Source organism: Selaginella moellendorffii, unplaced genomic scaffold, assembly GCF_000143415.4.
Source record: "Selaginella moellendorffii unplaced genomic scaffold, v1.0 SELMOscaffold_25, whole genome shotgun sequence".
NCBI classification, from domain to species: Eukaryota; Viridiplantae; Streptophyta; class Lycopodiopsida; order Selaginellales; family Selaginellaceae; genus Selaginella; species Selaginella moellendorffii.
Window position 1 is genome coordinate 1,259,026 of NW_003314286.1, and position 16,494 is coordinate 1,275,519.

General features: G+C 48.8%; 5 protein-coding genes across 7 annotated transcripts in view; 1 reads left to right on the forward strand and 4 right to left on the reverse strand.

Annotated features, from left to right (window-relative positions):
* The first annotated feature begins 4,573 nt into the window (after positions 1-4,573).
* LOC9637385 (BTB/POZ domain-containing protein At1g63850) lies at positions 4,574-7,677 on the forward strand. Of its 2 annotated transcripts, XM_024679434.1 has the most exons (5): positions 4,574-5,632; positions 5,690-6,636; positions 6,718-6,824; positions 6,900-7,305; positions 7,368-7,677. In XM_024679434.1, the coding sequence occupies exons 1-2, from the start codon at positions 4,718-4,720 to the stop codon at positions 6,623-6,625; spliced, it is 1,851 nt and encodes a 616-aa protein (XP_024535202.1). In that variant the 5' UTR covers positions 4,574-4,717; the 3' UTR covers positions 6,626-6,636; positions 6,718-6,824; positions 6,900-7,305; positions 7,368-7,677. The 2 variants fall into 2 exon arrangements, with proteins under 2 accessions (XP_024535202.1, XP_002974611.2); XM_002974565.2 differs by having other exon boundaries at positions 6,718-7,305; positions 7,368-7,440.
* A 154-nt stretch (positions 7,678-7,831) lies between these two features.
* Positions 7,832-10,768, reverse strand: LOC112347876 (mediator of RNA polymerase II transcription subunit 15a-like). Its single transcript, XM_024679433.1, has 10 exons — positions 10,692-10,768; positions 10,514-10,619; positions 9,975-10,464; positions 9,871-9,917; positions 9,748-9,819; positions 9,062-9,691; positions 8,684-9,013; positions 8,484-8,630; positions 8,324-8,412; positions 7,832-8,272 (listed from the first exon to the last, which is right to left on the reverse strand). The coding sequence occupies exons 1-10, from the start codon at positions 10,736-10,738 to the stop codon at positions 8,080-8,082; spliced, it is 2,151 nt and encodes a 716-aa protein (XP_024535201.1). The 5' UTR covers positions 10,739-10,768; the 3' UTR covers positions 7,832-8,079.
* A 16-nt stretch (positions 10,769-10,784) lies between these two features.
* Positions 10,785-13,690, reverse strand: LOC9637386 (glutamyl-tRNA reductase-binding protein, chloroplastic). Of its 2 annotated transcripts, XM_024679436.1 has the most exons (12): positions 13,517-13,690; positions 13,383-13,439; positions 13,226-13,312; positions 13,070-13,168; positions 12,911-13,006; positions 12,787-12,852; positions 12,642-12,732; positions 12,522-12,589; positions 12,403-12,468; positions 12,301-12,351; positions 12,169-12,233; positions 11,956-12,104 (listed from the first exon to the last, which is right to left on the reverse strand). In XM_024679436.1, exons 1-12 carry the CDS (start codon positions 13,679-13,681, stop codon positions 12,044-12,046), a joined length of 972 nt encoding a protein of 323 aa, XP_024535204.1. In that variant the 5' UTR covers positions 13,682-13,690; the 3' UTR covers positions 11,956-12,043. The 2 variants fall into 2 exon arrangements, with proteins under 2 accessions (XP_024535203.1, XP_024535204.1); XM_024679435.1 differs by lacking the exons at positions 13,226-13,312; positions 13,383-13,439; positions 13,517-13,690 and having other exon boundaries at positions 10,785-12,104; positions 13,070-13,159.
* A 6-nt stretch (positions 13,691-13,696) lies between these two features.
* On the reverse strand, positions 13,697-15,097 carry LOC9637387 (serine/threonine-protein kinase STY8). The gene is made up of 2 exons (XM_002974774.2): positions 14,031-15,097; positions 13,697-13,920 (listed from the first exon to the last, which is right to left on the reverse strand). Exons 1-2 carry the CDS (start codon positions 15,022-15,024, stop codon positions 13,850-13,852), a joined length of 1,065 nt encoding a protein of 354 aa, XP_002974820.2. The 5' UTR covers positions 15,025-15,097; the 3' UTR covers positions 13,697-13,849.
* Positions 15,098-15,116: 19 nt separating this feature from the next.
* LOC112347962 (pentatricopeptide repeat-containing protein At4g02750-like) overlaps positions 15,117-16,494 on the reverse strand; it is a 2,742-nt gene continuing 1,364 nt past the window's right edge. Inside the window, exon 2 of the mRNA XM_024679761.1 lies at positions 15,117-16,490. Coding sequence (XP_024535529.1) covers positions 15,345-16,490 — 1,146 coding nt within the window. The 3' untranslated portion in view covers positions 15,117-15,344. The remainder of the gene's footprint in view (positions 16,491-16,494) is intronic.

The following is a 16,494-nucleotide window of genomic DNA, read 5'->3' on the forward strand; positions in this document are numbered from 1 at the left end:
GATAATATTGGTGGATCCTATATACTATAATTCTGGTTTATCGAATGATAACTTACTTAAAATACTTTTATATTTTAGTATACGATTTAATCACTGATAATTAAGTCTCTAAGATATTATTGTTTATGACTTTGATATTGTCCATCTATTGATCTTTGAGTTTGGGTTAGTATAGGCAAACTGGCTTCAGCACTTCGTATGCATGGTGAAATCTCTAGTTATGGGGTAGCTACTGTAGACTGGTCATATCACCTGCTTCTCTGTCGATGTTCCTTATTCCATTCAAAGGGCATGACTGTGTAAACAACTCTAACTTTCTGTTTACAATAGTTTATCTAAACATTACTAACGAGTTTGGTTTCTTTTCTCATGAGGGTTGGGGCCTTTAGCTTCTCTCTCTATGTCCCTACAGGCAGGGGCGTATCACACTTTTGTAAGCTGGGTGACATTTAGAGTAGCAAAGGTGGCTAACTCTGTTGGTCATTTCCTTGTTGATAACAGTTGGAAGGTGTCTGAGCTGGTAGCACATTTGCATTACATAAAGAGGTTACCCTAACTCATTTAAGTTGGTGCATTTCTCACATAATGTGATCACCATGAACTTTTTCTAGAGTTGTTTCCTTGCTGGTGGTCTAGACTCGAGTATGCATGGACGAGGATATTAATCTTCTCTAAGGGGGGGAGAATGTCGCAAATGTGAATTTAGGTATCGAAAGTTACTTGTCAACTAGTCCTTTTGGATATTCTTTCCTTACTGCTACAACGGCAAAAGGTCAGTATTGCTGGATCCTTTATCAGTCTCTATCTAAGCTAGTTGAGAAACTAGTTTTCACGTATGCACTTGACTAGATGAGCATAAGGACAGAATTCCTAAGTGCTATTAGTCAAGTATACTTGACTTGGTTAGAGAAACTCATTTGTTGACTTGCACTTGCTAGTATTGGGAACCCCTGTGATATTGAACTTGGTCCCTCAATATTCACTAAATGATAGCTTACTGTGTCTGCCAAACACTCTCGCTATCATGCCCTTTATATTAGTCTTAATTCGGTCCCAAATGCTATTTATAGAAAGTGTCTAGATTCGCTCATTTGGCATATCTATAGAATGTAGAGATTGTCTTAAACACAATAGTGTTCATTTCGTGTCTAAATTCACAATCTAGAAACATTCCATATTTAGTAAGTTTTAAGCTTGTTCCAGAGACTAACTCTTGGTACTAAAGGAGGCTTGGGGTGAAAACTCAAAGCATGTGTTCCTCAAGGATGGGGGGGGGTGGGGGGGGGGGGATTATAAGGGGTTCTAAATGTATAGTAGGGATAGTGGGTTCCCTTAGGTGTCTTTCCTATTTGGTCATCTTGACTAAATCACACAATTACCAATAGTTCAAATCAACGCTTTGAAATAGGACTTTATTCCTTAACCTCACATGAATTTTGTCCTTGTTTAGCTATAATATCACTTAGTGATAAATGTAACATTACCAATAGATACTAAGTTTGCCAAGCCCTTAAGTTATTGACCATGACCTTGGGGGCATCCCTCACACTTGGTGGTGTGCCCAAGCCAACCCTTCCAGCCAAGGGTCCATAACAACTGAGATTGATGTCTCTATCCCATTCACCACGTCTTTGGTGCCACTTGCATCAAAATGTTCAAGTTAAATATACCAAACTTTCACACTAAGCAATTTAATTGCATATCACAACTCTAGGGCATCCCCATCTTGGCAATGTGCCCAAACCAGCCTCCTTACTAAGAGTCTATGATCACCAAAAAATGAGTGTCCTCATATTCTAAACCATCACTATGCTTTAGTGAGTTTAGGACCTAAACACTATAGGTTTGTGAACCCAACCTCCACATATGCATCTACGAATAGCATCACCCAAGATGCTTAGCATGACTCCCCACACCAGTGCACTAACTTATACATAAAGCACGCTATGGATCATAGGTTAGGAATTTAGTTCCTTTATGTTTTCAAATCCTCTCACTTGACAAGCTTGTTAATCAGCCTATGATCATACATGGACTCCTCCATGTTGGCCCCATAAGCCACCCCTTTTGAAGTCAACACCTTCAAATATGGTTTTTATTCTTTTGACTTGTTAATCCCACTTAGCAAGTCTTCTAACCAATATAACATAGTTTTTTGCATAAGCATGAAAGTCCTTAAACATTAACTTTTATTCAAAATCATCCTTTTGAATACTTGGGAACCATTTCCCCAACTTTGATAGCTTTGCTTTATGGCAAGTTTCAAGACCACACTTTTGCTACACTACTTTAATTTTGTGCATTTTTATAAACCATTTGTATTCGGCTTTCTAGATACTAACATACCCAAAATTGTTCCTGGGAACATTATAGAGACTTTCTCCCTTAACTTGCTAAAGTTTCTTCTTTCACAAGCTTCTTAATTGCCATATGATTTAACATGGGCAAGTCTATATTTTAGACTTACTATGGCACACAGTTGGCCGTAACAACACCTTCGAGCACCGATTTGATTCTCCACTCCTAATTTATATAACTAATCTTAGCTATGCTTTTCAATTTTTATGGTTTGGTTCTATCTTTTTACCACTTGCTTTCATCCTTACACGTTCCCTTTGGTTATTCTTCTCTAAATTAAAAAGATAACTTTGCATTTTCTACCATGCTTTAGTAAGTATTCTCAAAGATGAACCTACTCAATAGCTTATGGAGTGGTTCCTCAATATAGGTATGCTCACCTTGTAATCCCACACACTGAGTTCACTCTAACCTTGAATTCTTCAATGTCACCCACCACATGGGTGTAACCTTTTTTTGGCCTTTCCTGGCCAAATTAATTCCACTAGAGTTCTACTTTTGGAATTCCCTCCCTCTAAGGATGATTGTTTTGGGCTTTCACCCCATAACTTGTATTAGTATTTAGACTCAATCTTAGACTTAGTCTCGATCTCAGTCTTGGTCTTAATCTCAATCTCAATCTTAGTCTCAGACTCCATTTCAAACCCAGTCTCGGTCTCCATCTCGGACCCGGTCTTAGTCTCTATCTAAACTCCATCTAGGATCCATCTCAAATCTATCTCAAACTTCATCTTAAACTCTATTTTAGATTGTATTTCAAACTCCATCTCAATCTTTATTTCAAACTTGTTCTTGGACTCCATCTTTGTCTCCATCTTAAACTCCATCTCGGACTCTTTCTTGGACTCCATTTTGGACTCCTTCTTGGATTCCATTTATGACACTTGCCATGTGTTAGTCTTTCATTTGTCCCTTTCTAGAAACTCATTCTTTGTGCTCATTCCTTAAGCACTTCATTGGGAATTCCACTTTCACTTTCGATTTTATAAATTGAAGCTTTTGGTCTAAACATGTTATGTTTATTCATTTTGACTATTGCCTATAACACACTTTTGGCTCCAGTTTGGGGTCTAGGGATTTGTGTCTCACACTTCACTCTTCCGGACAAGTCACTTGGTTCATGGTATTTTGGATGGGGCTACATAAGTATGACTGTGAAACTTATTGCCTTCTGGAGCTTCCTCATTGCTTGTAGTAGGTGGCCAGCATGCTTGCTTTATCCACTCCCAATCCTGCATTGAGTTGGCAATCTCGTGTTGAGTTGGCAATGCTTATCCTCATGTGTATTGTTGACTTGCTAGCACATCACTAGGTCTACTAAGATATATCTAGGATATGCTGGAGGATATCAAATTCCAATTCATCCATCAAGAGTTGCAAGTTTTTTCCCATACACAATTCTCATCCTAGAGAGTAGGATTAAGTGGCATAGAGGCAAACCATTACTTACACTAAGTCCTACCACCATCGCCTTAGGGAAAAACTTGTTTACCAAGCAGTTGCCCTCTCCCACAAGCGGCAAGATGGATGGTGGAAGGAATTCCAAACCTAAACAACTCAACTTGGATCAATAATTGTTGATCCCACTGATGACTTCTCCACTTAGATAGCTCACGCACTACAACACTGGTTGTAAAGGAGGACAATTGCCATGCCAAAATATAACATTTACCAGCAATAGTGAACCCCTGGGACTCGTCACTATATGTGGAGCACATTGGCTATTTTGAGGTGCCAACGAGTCAATGGCTATGTACACAATGTACTCAAACACCAACAGCATTATGGGTGATTCATTTTTGTATTAGTCCCTAAGGGACACAGAGTAATGTACATATATGTTGCATCAAACACCAAATGGAGGATGTCTTCCATGTACTCAGCCAGCAGCTGCAAAGAGTGGCCTACTACCTTAATAAAATGGAGTGATCAAAAAGAAAACCAAGATGAAGGATCAATGAAAAATCTTGGAATGTGTGAGGTAGGTTACGCCTTATCTCCTCAGTCCGCCAGAAGTGAACTGCTTATTATCTTGTTCCCGTCAAATTCTTGCTCCCCTAGTTGAATCAAGAATATGCTAGTCGATTAAGAATATTCGATTGTTTCTGACAAATTATAGTTGGTAATTAAAATCTTTCATCGTCCCCGTGTGGTTTCGCTGCCGGCCTTGCAGTGTAAATGCGACCTCGCTCCCTCTTTATATATCCAATAGCTACGCGACGCCATAGCTAGGGTTTGGCCAAGCTTCTTGTCCGAGAGAGAAAGTAGATATTCCTGCTCTCAGGGTTTGATCGATCTTCGTCGGTGCCTTCCATGCGCTCCTAGGTAGGGTTTTGAGGCGCTGCGAAGAAATCCCGGCATGGAGGTAGCGCCGTCGCCGCGGCATCCGCCCAAGCGCGGCTCGAAATTGTCGTCCGCCAAGCGCCGCGCGGAGACGGTGGATACGGAGGGAATGTGGTGCTGCATTGTCCGGCGGCCGGCAGCGGCGATGGTGCGCGCGAGCGGAGAGGAGGAGTGGCGCCGGGGGGGCTCATCCGTAGCGGCGGCGCGGCACGACGAGGAGAATGCCACCACCGGCGGCAATGCGGGCTCGGCCAAGAACTCCAAGGAATTCGTGCTCAGGCCCAAGGAGCTGGAGGCGCTCATTAAGCAAGGCACGGGAATCGTGGTGGAGCGCACCAGCAAGGGCTCGCCCTTCCGGCTTCGTCTCTCGCCAGGAAGAGTGTCGCCCATCTCCGAGACTGCCATCGTCCCCGTGACGGCTTCTTCTTCCCCGGCTCTTGGCAAGTCCTCCAGCGGGAAGATGCTCATGCCCGCCTCTCCGCCCGTGGACAAGGCGAGAGCGTCGCCAACACTCATGGAGATGATGGCGCTCGAGCAAGACATCCACAGTTCCAAGCAGTCCGTGATGCTCTCCTTGCCCAGGCCGCCGTCCGTCCAGGAGAAAGTGGACGCGATTCTCCTCCTCCGGAGCCCTGGCAACCAGTTCAACGATCCATCCTCGAGCGATGTCAAGCTCACCATCACGGGCAGGGATGGTTTCAGCGTCTCGATCAATGTCCACAGGCACATCCTCACTGCCCAGAGCCGCTTCTTCGCGGCAAAGTTCTCGGATTGGTGGTCCAAGCAGCACAGGATGCCGCTCAATGCCGTGGAGATCTCCGACTGCGAGGACGTGGACTTGTATCTCCAGACCATCCGGCTCATGTACTGCCGGGATTTGAGGCGGAGCTTGATCAAGGAGAGTGTCACCCGAGTTCTTGGGATTCTAAAGGTGAAAATTTTCTTCCGTTTTTTTTTTCTCTGTTCTTAACTGGTGTCTTTCTCTCAGGTGTCTGCGGCAATTCTCTTCGAAGCTGGCGTGGTTTCGTGCCTCGAGTACCTGGAAGCCATGCCGTGGCCAGAGGACGAGGAAGAGAGAGTTACATCGCTCGTCTCTCAGCTCCAACTGGACAGCGTCGCGTCAATGGAGGTACTCAAGAGGCTGAGCAGCATAGAAATGGTGGAGACGGAAAGCATCGTTGCCAGGCTCTTGCAGTCAGTGATTCAGGGAACCGACGAGAAGGCCCGGCGTGAGACAAAGACTCTCGTCTCCAGGATGCTTCGCGAGAATCCTTCCGTAGCCAAGGACTCGTGGGACTCTTGCCGGGGTTGCATATATCGGGCTTGCGAGAGTTGCCTCGAGGCTCTAAGTCGGCTCTTCACACAGGTGATCGAGAGCTCCAATGCGGCCGGCTATGAAAAGGAAGGAACACTCGGCGCACAGATATCTCGTCAGGCTGATAATCTCAACTGGATGGTGGATATCTTGATCGATCGGGAGATAGCAGATACTTTTGTCAAGATCTGGGCTTCTCAAGCGGAGCTCGCCAGCTTATACTCTCGGATTCCAAGCGTCTACAGATACGATGTGAGCCGGATCACTGCTCGGTTGTGCATGGCCATCGGCAAAGGCCAAGTTTTGGTGCCACAGGACGTGAGGTTTTTGCTGCTCCAGACGTGGTTCCAGCCGCTGGTGGATGACTTTGGATGGCTGCAAAGGTGTTGCAAGAGCCTGGACAAGAAGTCCGTAGAGGAGGGGATAAGCCAAACGATCCTTACGCTCCCGCTCAAGCAGCAGCAGTTCATCCTCCTCGGCTGGTTCGACTGTTTCTCGAGGAGCGCTGGTGACTGTCCGAACCTCAACAGAGCTTTCGAGGTGTGGTGGAGGAGGACTTTCGTGAGGCCATTGCTGGAGACGAGCTGCGTTCACCAGCTTACGAACTAGCGAGCACTAAGGCGAGTCTCTGTCTTTGCTCCTCTCTTTTCTTTCCAACTCGTCTGCCGTCTTTAACTTTACATCTTGTGGCCTGGTTGTAGGATGGGGACGAGTGCGTATCAATTCGAGCTGCCAAAACGGGCATGCTGGAAAGAGTACCCGACGGAAAGGCCTTGGCGCTCACGGGTTTTCCTGTAGAGAGTTCCAGGTCGGTTGGGCTTATTTTATCTCTATAACATGTTTGTGTGTGTGTGTGTACATATAATGTACAAATACATTTCAGATTCTGCCGGAGCACCGTGGCTGGCTGGGCAGGATTCTTCGCTGCGGCAGAAGCAGCAGCCTGGTGTGGAGGTGAAAAAAAGAGAAACCATTACCTCAACAGGTAGTGTTGCAGGACCTTGACAAAAATCTCTCCAGTAGCTTGCAAGGCTTTTCAGTCTGGCTTGATCTTGGAGTGTGGTTTCCTGCTTCTGTTTTTCTATTTTCCCGTTATTATGATTCTTGGAGCTTTGTTGTGTGCTTGGCATTGGCAATGGCATGTGTAGCAACAGTGATACTTTTTCTCGTAAATCCCGCAGGCCTGCCTTGCTCGTTTGGTTGGCTCGCTGTTTTGGTTTTGCAGGGACGGCCTTCGTTTCCACAGAAGTTAGCAGATCAAACAGGCGATTACAGCAGCAGCACAAGAGGTACTGTTGTGTTTGTCGGATTGTTTTACTTTCTCGTGCCTCTCACTTTCAAATGCCGACAGGTGCGTTGTCACGGGCGAGCTGTGCGGTGCTGCAGTGCTTTTTTGTGTCGATCGAGAGCAAAAGAAAAGCACGGAAAAAAAAAAGTGGAGGAGGTGGTGATGACCACTGTCCTGGCAGCGCAGTCGCGGTGTAAGAGATAGCAATGTGGGAGAACGAAGACTGTTAGGTGCTGCCTATAGTGACTGAGGGTCCAGGAATTATAACTCGTTTGACAATGAGGAAGCGAGAACTTTGCTACCAGTGTGAGAATTACTCTTGCGCAGAGGTGACTTTCCAGGATCTATAAATCGCGAGCCACTTTTTTGCGCAGAGGCAACTTCTATGGTCATTGAATAGAAGTGATGTAAACTTCTAAGATAGGAGGGGAAGGAAATAACTCTCCAGGATCTATAAAGCCCTGGCAGCTATCTTCGACAAAAAACTTACCTGATGTAATTCCAGGGACTTTAAAAAAACCAGAGACTTAAAATACTTCAGGTCCAGACATGGTGGCGATGGAATTGGTGGAAGAATGTTCGTCATTAATGCTTCTCCCTTCCATGCCACCATTGCGGAGATCTTGGCTTCTCTGCCATGTCCAAGCTTGCTGGAACTTGCGAGTAGAGGTCGAGACCGTGAAGCAACCATGGACGAGGTGGTGGACCTTTGGAGAAGGCGATTGTGTAACTTTGCGTTGCCAGTGCCTCGCAAAGTTTTGCATGCTCAAGCCTATCAGGTTGCCGCGCAGTCTATCCAAGTCCCAGTGCTGCTCAAGATGGAATCACGGTTGCTCTCGCCAGAAACTGCCGAGACGGCCTTTCGAGCGCATTCGTCCCACGCTCTAGCCATGGCTCGGACGGTGACAGGCCGACTATAATCCAATGCCCTGGTGAGCGCCTCTCTAGCCACCGCTGAGAGCGAGTGGCTATCAAACACAACCGGGATAAGTACGAGGAGGATGGAGACAAAAACTTACTTGGAGTTTGGATCGAGATGGTCCGACATAAACAGCGGAGCTTCTGGATACGTCGGGGGGACGAACACCCGCAGCGGTGGCAAAACGGCCTGCCATTACGAGATAGTCAGTCAGGCACACGACAGAAAGAAACTTGGTGGAAGCCAAAGATCGTTTCTACCATGTCTGGAATGTAAGTGAAGGTGAGAACAAGTCCTTTCTTGCCTTGGGATGCTGCTTCCTCGCTCCCGTCTTCACTGATATCCACCACGGTGTCGATGAGATGGTCATTCGTGTCGCGGATCTCTTGCTCCAGGACGTAACTTATCTAGGAGCACAGAAACGAGTAGAAAGAAGAAAACGACACATGAGCATCTGTACCTCGAGCTTTTGACGCTTCCAGCCGGATATGACCTCGGGCGACTCGAGATCGGCCTCACCACCACCGTCGAGGCTGTTGGAAACACTTCCATCCGGGGAGATTACTGTCAGCGCAAGGGAATCAAGCGGACGCTTAGAGTTTGGCTTCCCTCGAGTTGATGCCAAGGCTCTAGCTCGTTCCCGGCTGTTTGTCATGGCTGCCAAATCCTCTCCAACAGCAGCTGTACATCCAGGACCCGGTCCCGTGGCGGCGAGCCTGTCGGACAGATACACGATCGATGCCATTTCCCTCGCGCCCGCGCTGAGAGCTTTCGGAGACATCGTTCTCACCTGCGGTGTAGGCTGATAGAAACCAATGAAGGAAAAGAGTAGACTTACGATCTTGAGAAGCCTCTCCAAAGGATCGGGACCAGCCGGATCAGCAGCTTGCGCAGGACTTGCAGACAAGTCCAAGAAAGGTGACGCTGAGATGCCCGGCGAGAGTACGAGTGGAGGTGCGGTCGACTGGATCGCAGCTTTGCTGTCGGAGTCGTCCTCCTCGATCGGTGGAAGAGTCATAAGCGGTGGTGTCACCGGCGAGCCAACTTTGACGTTGTGAGGAGACGACGCTTGAAAGGTCTGAGGAGATGGAACCGGCTGAGCTGATCGAGCTCTGTGCCGCTTCGCATCCACCATTCCCCGAATGCCCATCTTTGAATCCTCCAGCATTTTCAGCTGCTGTTGCTGCTGCTGCTGGAAGAGTTGGGACGCTTGCTGCTGCTGATTCGACGTGTGCATGGCATGTGGTCCAGCATTTTGCCCCGGATTTGTAGCAGGCGGCTGCTGCTGCTGCTGCTGCTGCGGGAGATTTTTTTTCAGTGTATGGAGAATTTGCTTCTCGCAGTTGTCCACCATTTCTAGTCCAAACTTCTTTGGAGGGTTGTCTCTCGACAGAGATAAGACTCTAATGAACTTGAGTATGTAGTTCATGTAATAATCTAGCTTTGGTAGCTGATCTGCGGGTAGTGACTGCATGAAAGAGGTTAGTATCAGCAGCTGGAAAAGAACAGGAAGGAAAAGCTTACCCGTTTCCGTACACAAAGCTTATCCCACACTTGTTGGAAGTGTGGCAAATGCTTGTCCTTCAAGATTTGAAGCTGAAATAGAAGAGATAAACATACATGGATTGTTTATAAAAAACCGGTTACCTTGTTCCATGCCGCCTCTTGCTCGTCGATGGTTGGATCAAGCGAAGCTGTGAAGGAAACAAAGTAAACTCGCTCGCGGTCATATAAAGAAAGAGAGAGCGTACCTGAGGGAGTTTCGGCTTTTATTTTCATCCCGAGAGGCAGACTTTGCTGCTGGTGTTGAAGCATTTGTAGCTGCTGCTGCTGGAAAGATTGAGCACCCGGCGGCAGCATGGACGCTGCTTGATGCTGGTTGGAGAGTCCAGTTAGATGCTGCTGCTGCTGCAAAAGGCTCGCGGCCTGTTGCAGGCCCTGCTGTGGATTCATCCGGTAGAGCTGCTGTTGTTGCTGTTGACGAGCTTGCATCATCCTCATGGCGGCTGGGTTTTGCGTGACGCTCACTTGCTGCGCTTGCATGGTGCTGTTACTAGAACTTTGAGCAACTTGAGCTTGGGCTTGTCTCATTTGTAACAACTGCTGCTGCTGCTGCATGGTTTGGTTTTGATGTTGAGCCTGCTGAGCCACGAGTGACGAGCTCCCAGGCGCCACCTGAGCGCGATCGCTGGTCGTGTTCTTCGCGACCAGCTCCGCGGTTATCTTCCTATGATAGTCTTGCTGAAAAAAAAGGGGGGAATTTTTTGATGGATCAGAGGTAAAAACTTGCCTCATCCGTGGCGGTCTTGTACACCGCGTCCTCGAGGCGGGACGCGATCTGGAAGAGCTCGTTTATGCCGCCTGGCGCGTGGAATTGCTTGTGCAGCGTGCCCATCCTGCGGGCCATGAACGATCGTGTCTCAAGGAAGAAAAGCCCATAAAAAACAATCCAGAGAAGGAACGCTTACATTCTCTTCACCATCTTCTTCCGCTCATCGCCGCTCCGCCAAGCCATACGAAAGGCCAAGAAAAAACCCTACTAGGTAGCTCAAACGCCAAAGGAAAAGTTGATAACGAGATCTTGGTTTCTAGAGAAAAAAAACCATTTTTTCTAGCTAGCTCGTTGGCCTCCACTCGGAAACTCCAGGCCACAAGCACTTCGGCAGCTCTCGCCTCCACGCCGCGAGATCTGGGAAAGCTCCAGTCATGGCGACGCAGTTATCGTGCGGTAAGAACGTCCGGGTGCTCACTCCCCCGCCAGGAAACGCCTCCATCAACGCCGCCACCGTCTCTCTCATGGTCGCATCCCCGTCCCTGCGATCCTCGGCCTCCACGCACGATCCTCCGCAGTTCACCATTATCCTGCCTCCCGGCTTGAGCCTCTCGCCGAGCTCCCGCCATGTCCGAGCTCGCTGGAGCGGCGATATAACTCTGCCTTGCGAGAAGAGGTCGACGATGATCCCCGCAAAGCCACCTTGCACGACCGCGTCGCGAGCCAGAGCGTCGCCGATATGAACTACGAGCTTCCCAAGTTCTTCTCCACTGGAGTAACTCGAGTCATTGTCTTCCTCGTCCTCGTCCATGCCTGCTAAGTTGCTCGGCTTTCCATTCTCCAAGTCCAGCATTCCAAAGTAGCGCCTTCCAACTCCGACCACGGAAGCGTCCATCTCCCATCCGTGGATCTCCAGCCGCGGCCAGAAGTGATGGATGATCCTCGCGGCGGTTCCAGCGCCGAGACCCAGGATGGCGATCGGCCCCGGCGGAATTAGAGGCGGCAGCATCGCGAACGAGTCGTAGTACGAGCCTGTGAGGACCTTGAAGAAGAAGTGGACGCTGTGGATGTTGCCCGGCCTGTCCAGGAGCAACACTCGCGACCCCGCTAGTGTGGAGTCCGCACGCCGGGAGATCTCGAGCACTTGGACCAAGTTGTGGCGGCTCCGAAACTTTGTGAGAACCTTCACGTCCTCGTCTGGCACCTCTTGAGACCATCTGCCTGGAAGACCATCTCCTTCTAGATCCTGTTCCACTATTCTCAGCTCTTCCTCACTCCAAGCTGCTGCTGCTGTCGATGGAAGAACGGCCGGTTTTTCAGCTATTCTTCCAGCTGACTTTGAGAGTTTCGAGCCATAGAGACTGATTGGTGGCATTGCATGGAAGAATCTAGTTCGTGAGCGCCTCCAGGCCATTCCAGGCGTTGGATTTTTCTTACCTGGAACGTCAATGGCAGCAGGCTTCGAACGAATGGAACAAGTTACCCATTTCGAAGTGGAGGTGATAGCTCTCGCCATGCTATGCTTGTAAAGCCCTAACAAGGTCTTTTTCAGACAGTAGTAGTAGCTCTCGCAGCGCTTAGCATTTCGACTATGAGTGTCTTCACATCCCTGAGGAAAAACAAAAGATAGCTCGCTCAAGTTTCTACTCAAAACAAAACTACTAGGGACTTACTTGCGGTCTTGTGCAGCTCTGGGGAAAGGAATGCGCAATTTTGTTGGTGTTCCTTGAATTGCAGCCTGAAATGCTAGCACCAAATAAGCCAGGGAAGCGAGAAATGAAAAACAAAATCAAGAAAGAACTCGCCTTTACGTAGAAACCGAGCGAATCAACGTCCAGCATGAACGCATGATCCACCTGATATCGGATATAACGTAAGAGAGCAAACAATAATAAAATTCCAGCTACCTTGACTCCAACAACGTGCTCTACAATAGCTTGCGTGTCGGCCGAATGATCTTTGTTCATGTGTGACTGCATAGTTGACGAAAGTAGCGAGGCGTTACCTTAAAATTTCTTTTCCTTACCGATATCGGTGTTGAGAACTGAGAAATAGGATCGACCTTGGCGGATTGGAAATTGTCGGAACTGAGGTCTGTAGAGAACTTACATTGGAATTTTTCTGATGCTTTACATGAAGGCAATACCTTCAACGTCGGCGTGGCCAGTTTTGAGACCAGACACAAAACGCACTGTCTTTGGCTTGATCTTTGCGATCTTAAAGTCGCCAAAATCCACCTTCGCATGACAAGAGCATATCAGTTCGCAGTTTTCGTCTGAAATATATCCTACCCAGAACGCGTGCGGATATTTCTTCAAGTAGACTTCGCGAGCTTCTTTCCAGTCTTCCCCCGATACCTGCAACATACATAAAACTTCGTTGTACTGAAGGCGAAATCAAAATCAGGAAACTTACGTATGAAGCTTCTCCAACAACAGTGATGGAGGTGTCCGATTTATCGAGAGGATCTCTAGCAACAAGGAGAGAACATTTTGGATTGCATTCCATGTTCTGCAAAGTCACTACTGGACCGATCGAATTTGCTTCGTACGAATGAAATCAATACCAAAATACCTTTGTGTGAGGCGAAAGAGAACTAACAGCAAGAAGAGGTTGACCATTAGAATCAGAAGCAAACTCGATGGTCGATGGAACCGGAAATCCTTCGTACTTCTGCAAAAAAAAATTACATGAACTGAGAGAAGAAAGAAACAGCAAGGCTAGAAGAACCTGTGAAATCGTTGATAGAAATCCAATTTCCTTGTTCGCTAAAAGCGTCCGCGCCTCGTCTGCGTGAGAAAGCTTCACAGCTTTGCGCTGGACAACTCGAAGAAACAAAAAATCGTTTCCAATTCCCAAAAACTAAGAAGAGAAAACAAAAACACACCTGGTGATCGCTCACAACCTGCCATATGTTTGCTTCCGCATGATCGCTCGAAACAGCCTGAAAGTCACACAGAAAAACAAAGAAAAAATAAAAAAGAGGAAAGGTGAGAAATCTAGCGAAAGAAATCCAGTTACCTGCTGAGCAGCGTCCGCCATGGCGAAATTCCTCGAGGAGAGGCGCAGCCGCTTGGCGCAGTGGCCGAGAGCAGCGCCTCGCAAAACTGGAGTCGCGGAATGGAACCCTAGCGCCCCCATTTCGTAACAACAAGAATACCACGAGCTGCTATTGGTAGTATACATCGGCAACCATTGAAATACAGAAGAAAGAGATCCTTTTTAGTGAAGAAAATCACATTTTTGCTAAGTTTGCTCTCTAGAAAATCTCAACCATCTCTCAAGTTGGAACTTGACTTCTCTGGGCGTGTGGCGGCCATATCTCTTCGGCAAAGGCCAAACGAATCTTGCAGTTTACTTTGAGATCGAACTGGAGGTGTCCGGGAAAGGATTGCACTGGGGAGACACTTTGCTCAACGAATTACCTGACAAAAAATAGCATTTTTGTCAAACAGAACAACGAAGCTGGAGGCTTCCAAGCAAACCATAAGAAAAAGAAATTTGAAGCGAAGCAAAGAAGAATCAAAGATCCTACCTTTCGCGATTGCCTCGAGCATTCTCACAACCTCGCTCATGCGGGGCCGCTTATCCGGATTCTTCTTCCAGCAGCGCTTCATCACGTACGCGAGCTCGCCGGGACACGACCGCGGGATCTTGGGCCGCAAGTTCCGATACACGAGCCCCTTGGTGATGTCTGCCAGGCTCAAGCACACCAATCCATACGCCATGTCGCAGCTATAGATCTCCAGCAAGCAAATCCCAAAGCTGAAAACATCCGACTTGCAATCGTATGCCCGCCCGTCCATCACCTCGGGCGCCATGTATCCGAAAGTTCCAATCTCCCCGCTCATGGCCTGATCGGCCTCCATCAGGATCCTGGCCGAATCAAAGTCACCAATCTTGGCGCGGAGAGCCGAGTCGAGCAGGATGTTTTTGGTCTTGACATCCCTGTGGATGATCTTCCGCGAGTGCAGGTACTCGAGCCCCCTGGCTATGTCGATTCCCAGCTGGATCACGAGCTTGTAGCTCAGCCTCTTGTGCTGCGACATGAGATACTCGCGCAAGCTTCCGGTGGACATATACTCGGAGACGAGGCAGCAAACGTTGGAGAAAGCGTTCTTGTCCGCCACGCCGGGCGAAGCACCGATGAGCTTGACGATGTTTGGATGATCCAGCTTCCGCCAGATTCGCAGCTCCCGCATGAGGCAAACGCGCCGCCAGTCGGAGATCCCGTCCCCGGCCAGCCCCGGCTTGCTGCAATCCAAGAGCTTGATGGCCACTTCCTCGTTGTTGTATGTTCCCCGGTGGACCTTTCCAATCGCGCCGAGGCCGATCACTTCCCGGATCACCAGCTTGGACATATCGATCGTCTGGAGAGGCTTTGGAGCTCCTGCTGCTGCTGCTGGTGTTGATTCTTCCTCCTTGAACTTGCGCGATCCTGATATCGATCCGATGCTCATCGTTCTGCTCCACTGCCTGTCGAGAATTACATCTAGCTTCACGAACTTACCTTGTTCTTGAGGAGTCATATCGCGAAGGAGGGGAGGGAGAGAGAGAGAGAGAGAGAGAGAGAGAGAGAGAGAGAGAGAGAGAGAGAGAGAGAGAGAGAGAATCGCCCCTCTTTCCCTGCAAATCGCTATCGTTCACTTTTGTTTCCGAAGTCTTCCCAATCGCTATATAGGCCATGGGAGAGGGGGTCAATAATTTCGACAGTATGTTCCTGTGCATATACCTAAGTTAACGATTTGTGAATTCCAGATAATCAACACTCCATTTGTGAGGACATAACTAGTTAGACAGCGTCCATGCATGGGTGGATAATACTATTTCAATCAAATCAATGATAAAACTATATAGATTGAGAGTTTAGATTCGATAACAAAACATATGGCGACGACTCTTCCGGATCCAATTCCATCACTCTCTCTTGGATGTGATCTCCACTACCCCGGGCATTCCCATCTCCACTCTGGCACGCCCCCAGCACCGTCGTCCACGACACCACGTCCGGCTCAAACGGCATGCTCTGGACGAGGTCCTTGGCGTCCCGAATATACCCCGCCCGGCCCAAAAGATCCACCATGCACCGGTAGTGGTCTGCCCTGTACGGCAGCCCGAAATCCAACCGCGCCGACCAGAAGTACGTCAGCCCCGTCTTGCACTCGCCCGAGTGGCTGGAGACCGCCAGCATTATGGTAAATGTCACCTGGTCGGGGGGCACGCCCTCCACGTGCATGGCGTGGAAGACGTGTACGGCCTCGGCGTGGCAGCTGAACTGGGCGTAGGCCGCCAGCATCGCGTTCCAAGTTATGGTATCTTTCCGTACCATGCTCGAGAAGACGAGCTCCGCGCCGTGGAGGCTACCGCACTTGGCATACATGGTAACCACGGCGTTACCGACGGTAACGTCCCAGCTCAGGCTGCTGTCGCCGATGTGGGCGTGGATCACACGGCTGAGAGGCAGCGAGCCTACGGCCGTGCACGCGTCCACCACCCCCACGAACGTGATCTCGTTAGGCCGGACTCCCTCGACGTCCATTGTACGGTAGAGTTGCAGTGCCTCGTGGCCGCGTGCGTTTTGGGAGTAGCCCGAGATCATCGCGTTCCAGGAGACGAGGTTCCGGACGGGCATTCGGTCGAACACGTCGCGGGCCTCGTCAAGTTGCCCCCGTGAGGCAAATGCGGTTACCATGGTCGTCCAGGAGATCACATCCGGATTGGGGATTCGATCAAAGAGCTTGCTCGCTTCGGTGATAAGTCCTGATTGAGCGAATCCGGAGAGAAGTGCGTTCCACGAGACTAAGTCGCGGTATGGCGTCCGGTGGAACATTTCCCTGGCCTCCTCCATATGCCCGTGTTGGGTATATCCCGTAATCATGGCGTTCCAAGATACCATATTCTTGTCTGGCATCTTTTCAAAGAGCTCCTGGGCTTCTCGGAGATGCCCGTTTTGTGCGTATGCCGAAATCATTGCGTTCCATGAAATAGTGCTTTTCTTT

Coding starts and splice junctions, on each gene's coding strand:
- LOC9637385 (XM_024679434.1), top strand. CDS start 4,718: ATGGAGGTAGCGCCGTCGCCGCGGCATCCGCCCAAGCGCGGCTCGAAA. Junction 5,633..5,689: donor GAGTTCTTGGGATTCTAAAG/GTGAAAATTTTC, acceptor TCTTTCTCTCAG/GTGTCTGCGGCAATTCTCTT.
- LOC112347876 (XM_024679433.1), bottom strand. CDS start 10,738: ATGGCTTGGCGGAGCGGCGATGAGCGGAAGAAGATGGTGAAGAGAAT. Junction 9,014..9,061: donor TGGAGAGGCTTCTCAAGATC/GTAAGTCTACTC, acceptor CCTACACCGCAG/GTGAGAACGATGTCTCCGAA. Junction 8,631..8,683: donor GGAAGCGTCAAAAGCTCGAG/GTACAGATGCTC, acceptor CTGTGCTCCTAG/ATAAGTTACGTCCTGGAGCA.
- LOC9637386 (XM_024679435.1), bottom strand. CDS start 12,011: ATGGCGAGAGCTATCACCTCCACTTCGAAATGGGTAACTTGTTCCATT.
- LOC9637387 (XM_002974774.2), bottom strand. CDS start 15,024: ATGACTCCTCAAGAACAAGGTAAGTTCGTGAAGCTAGATGTAATTCTC. Junction 13,921..14,030: donor GCTCGAGGCAATCGCGAAAG/GTAGGATCTTTG, acceptor ATTTTTTGTCAG/GTAATTCGTTGAGCAAAGTG.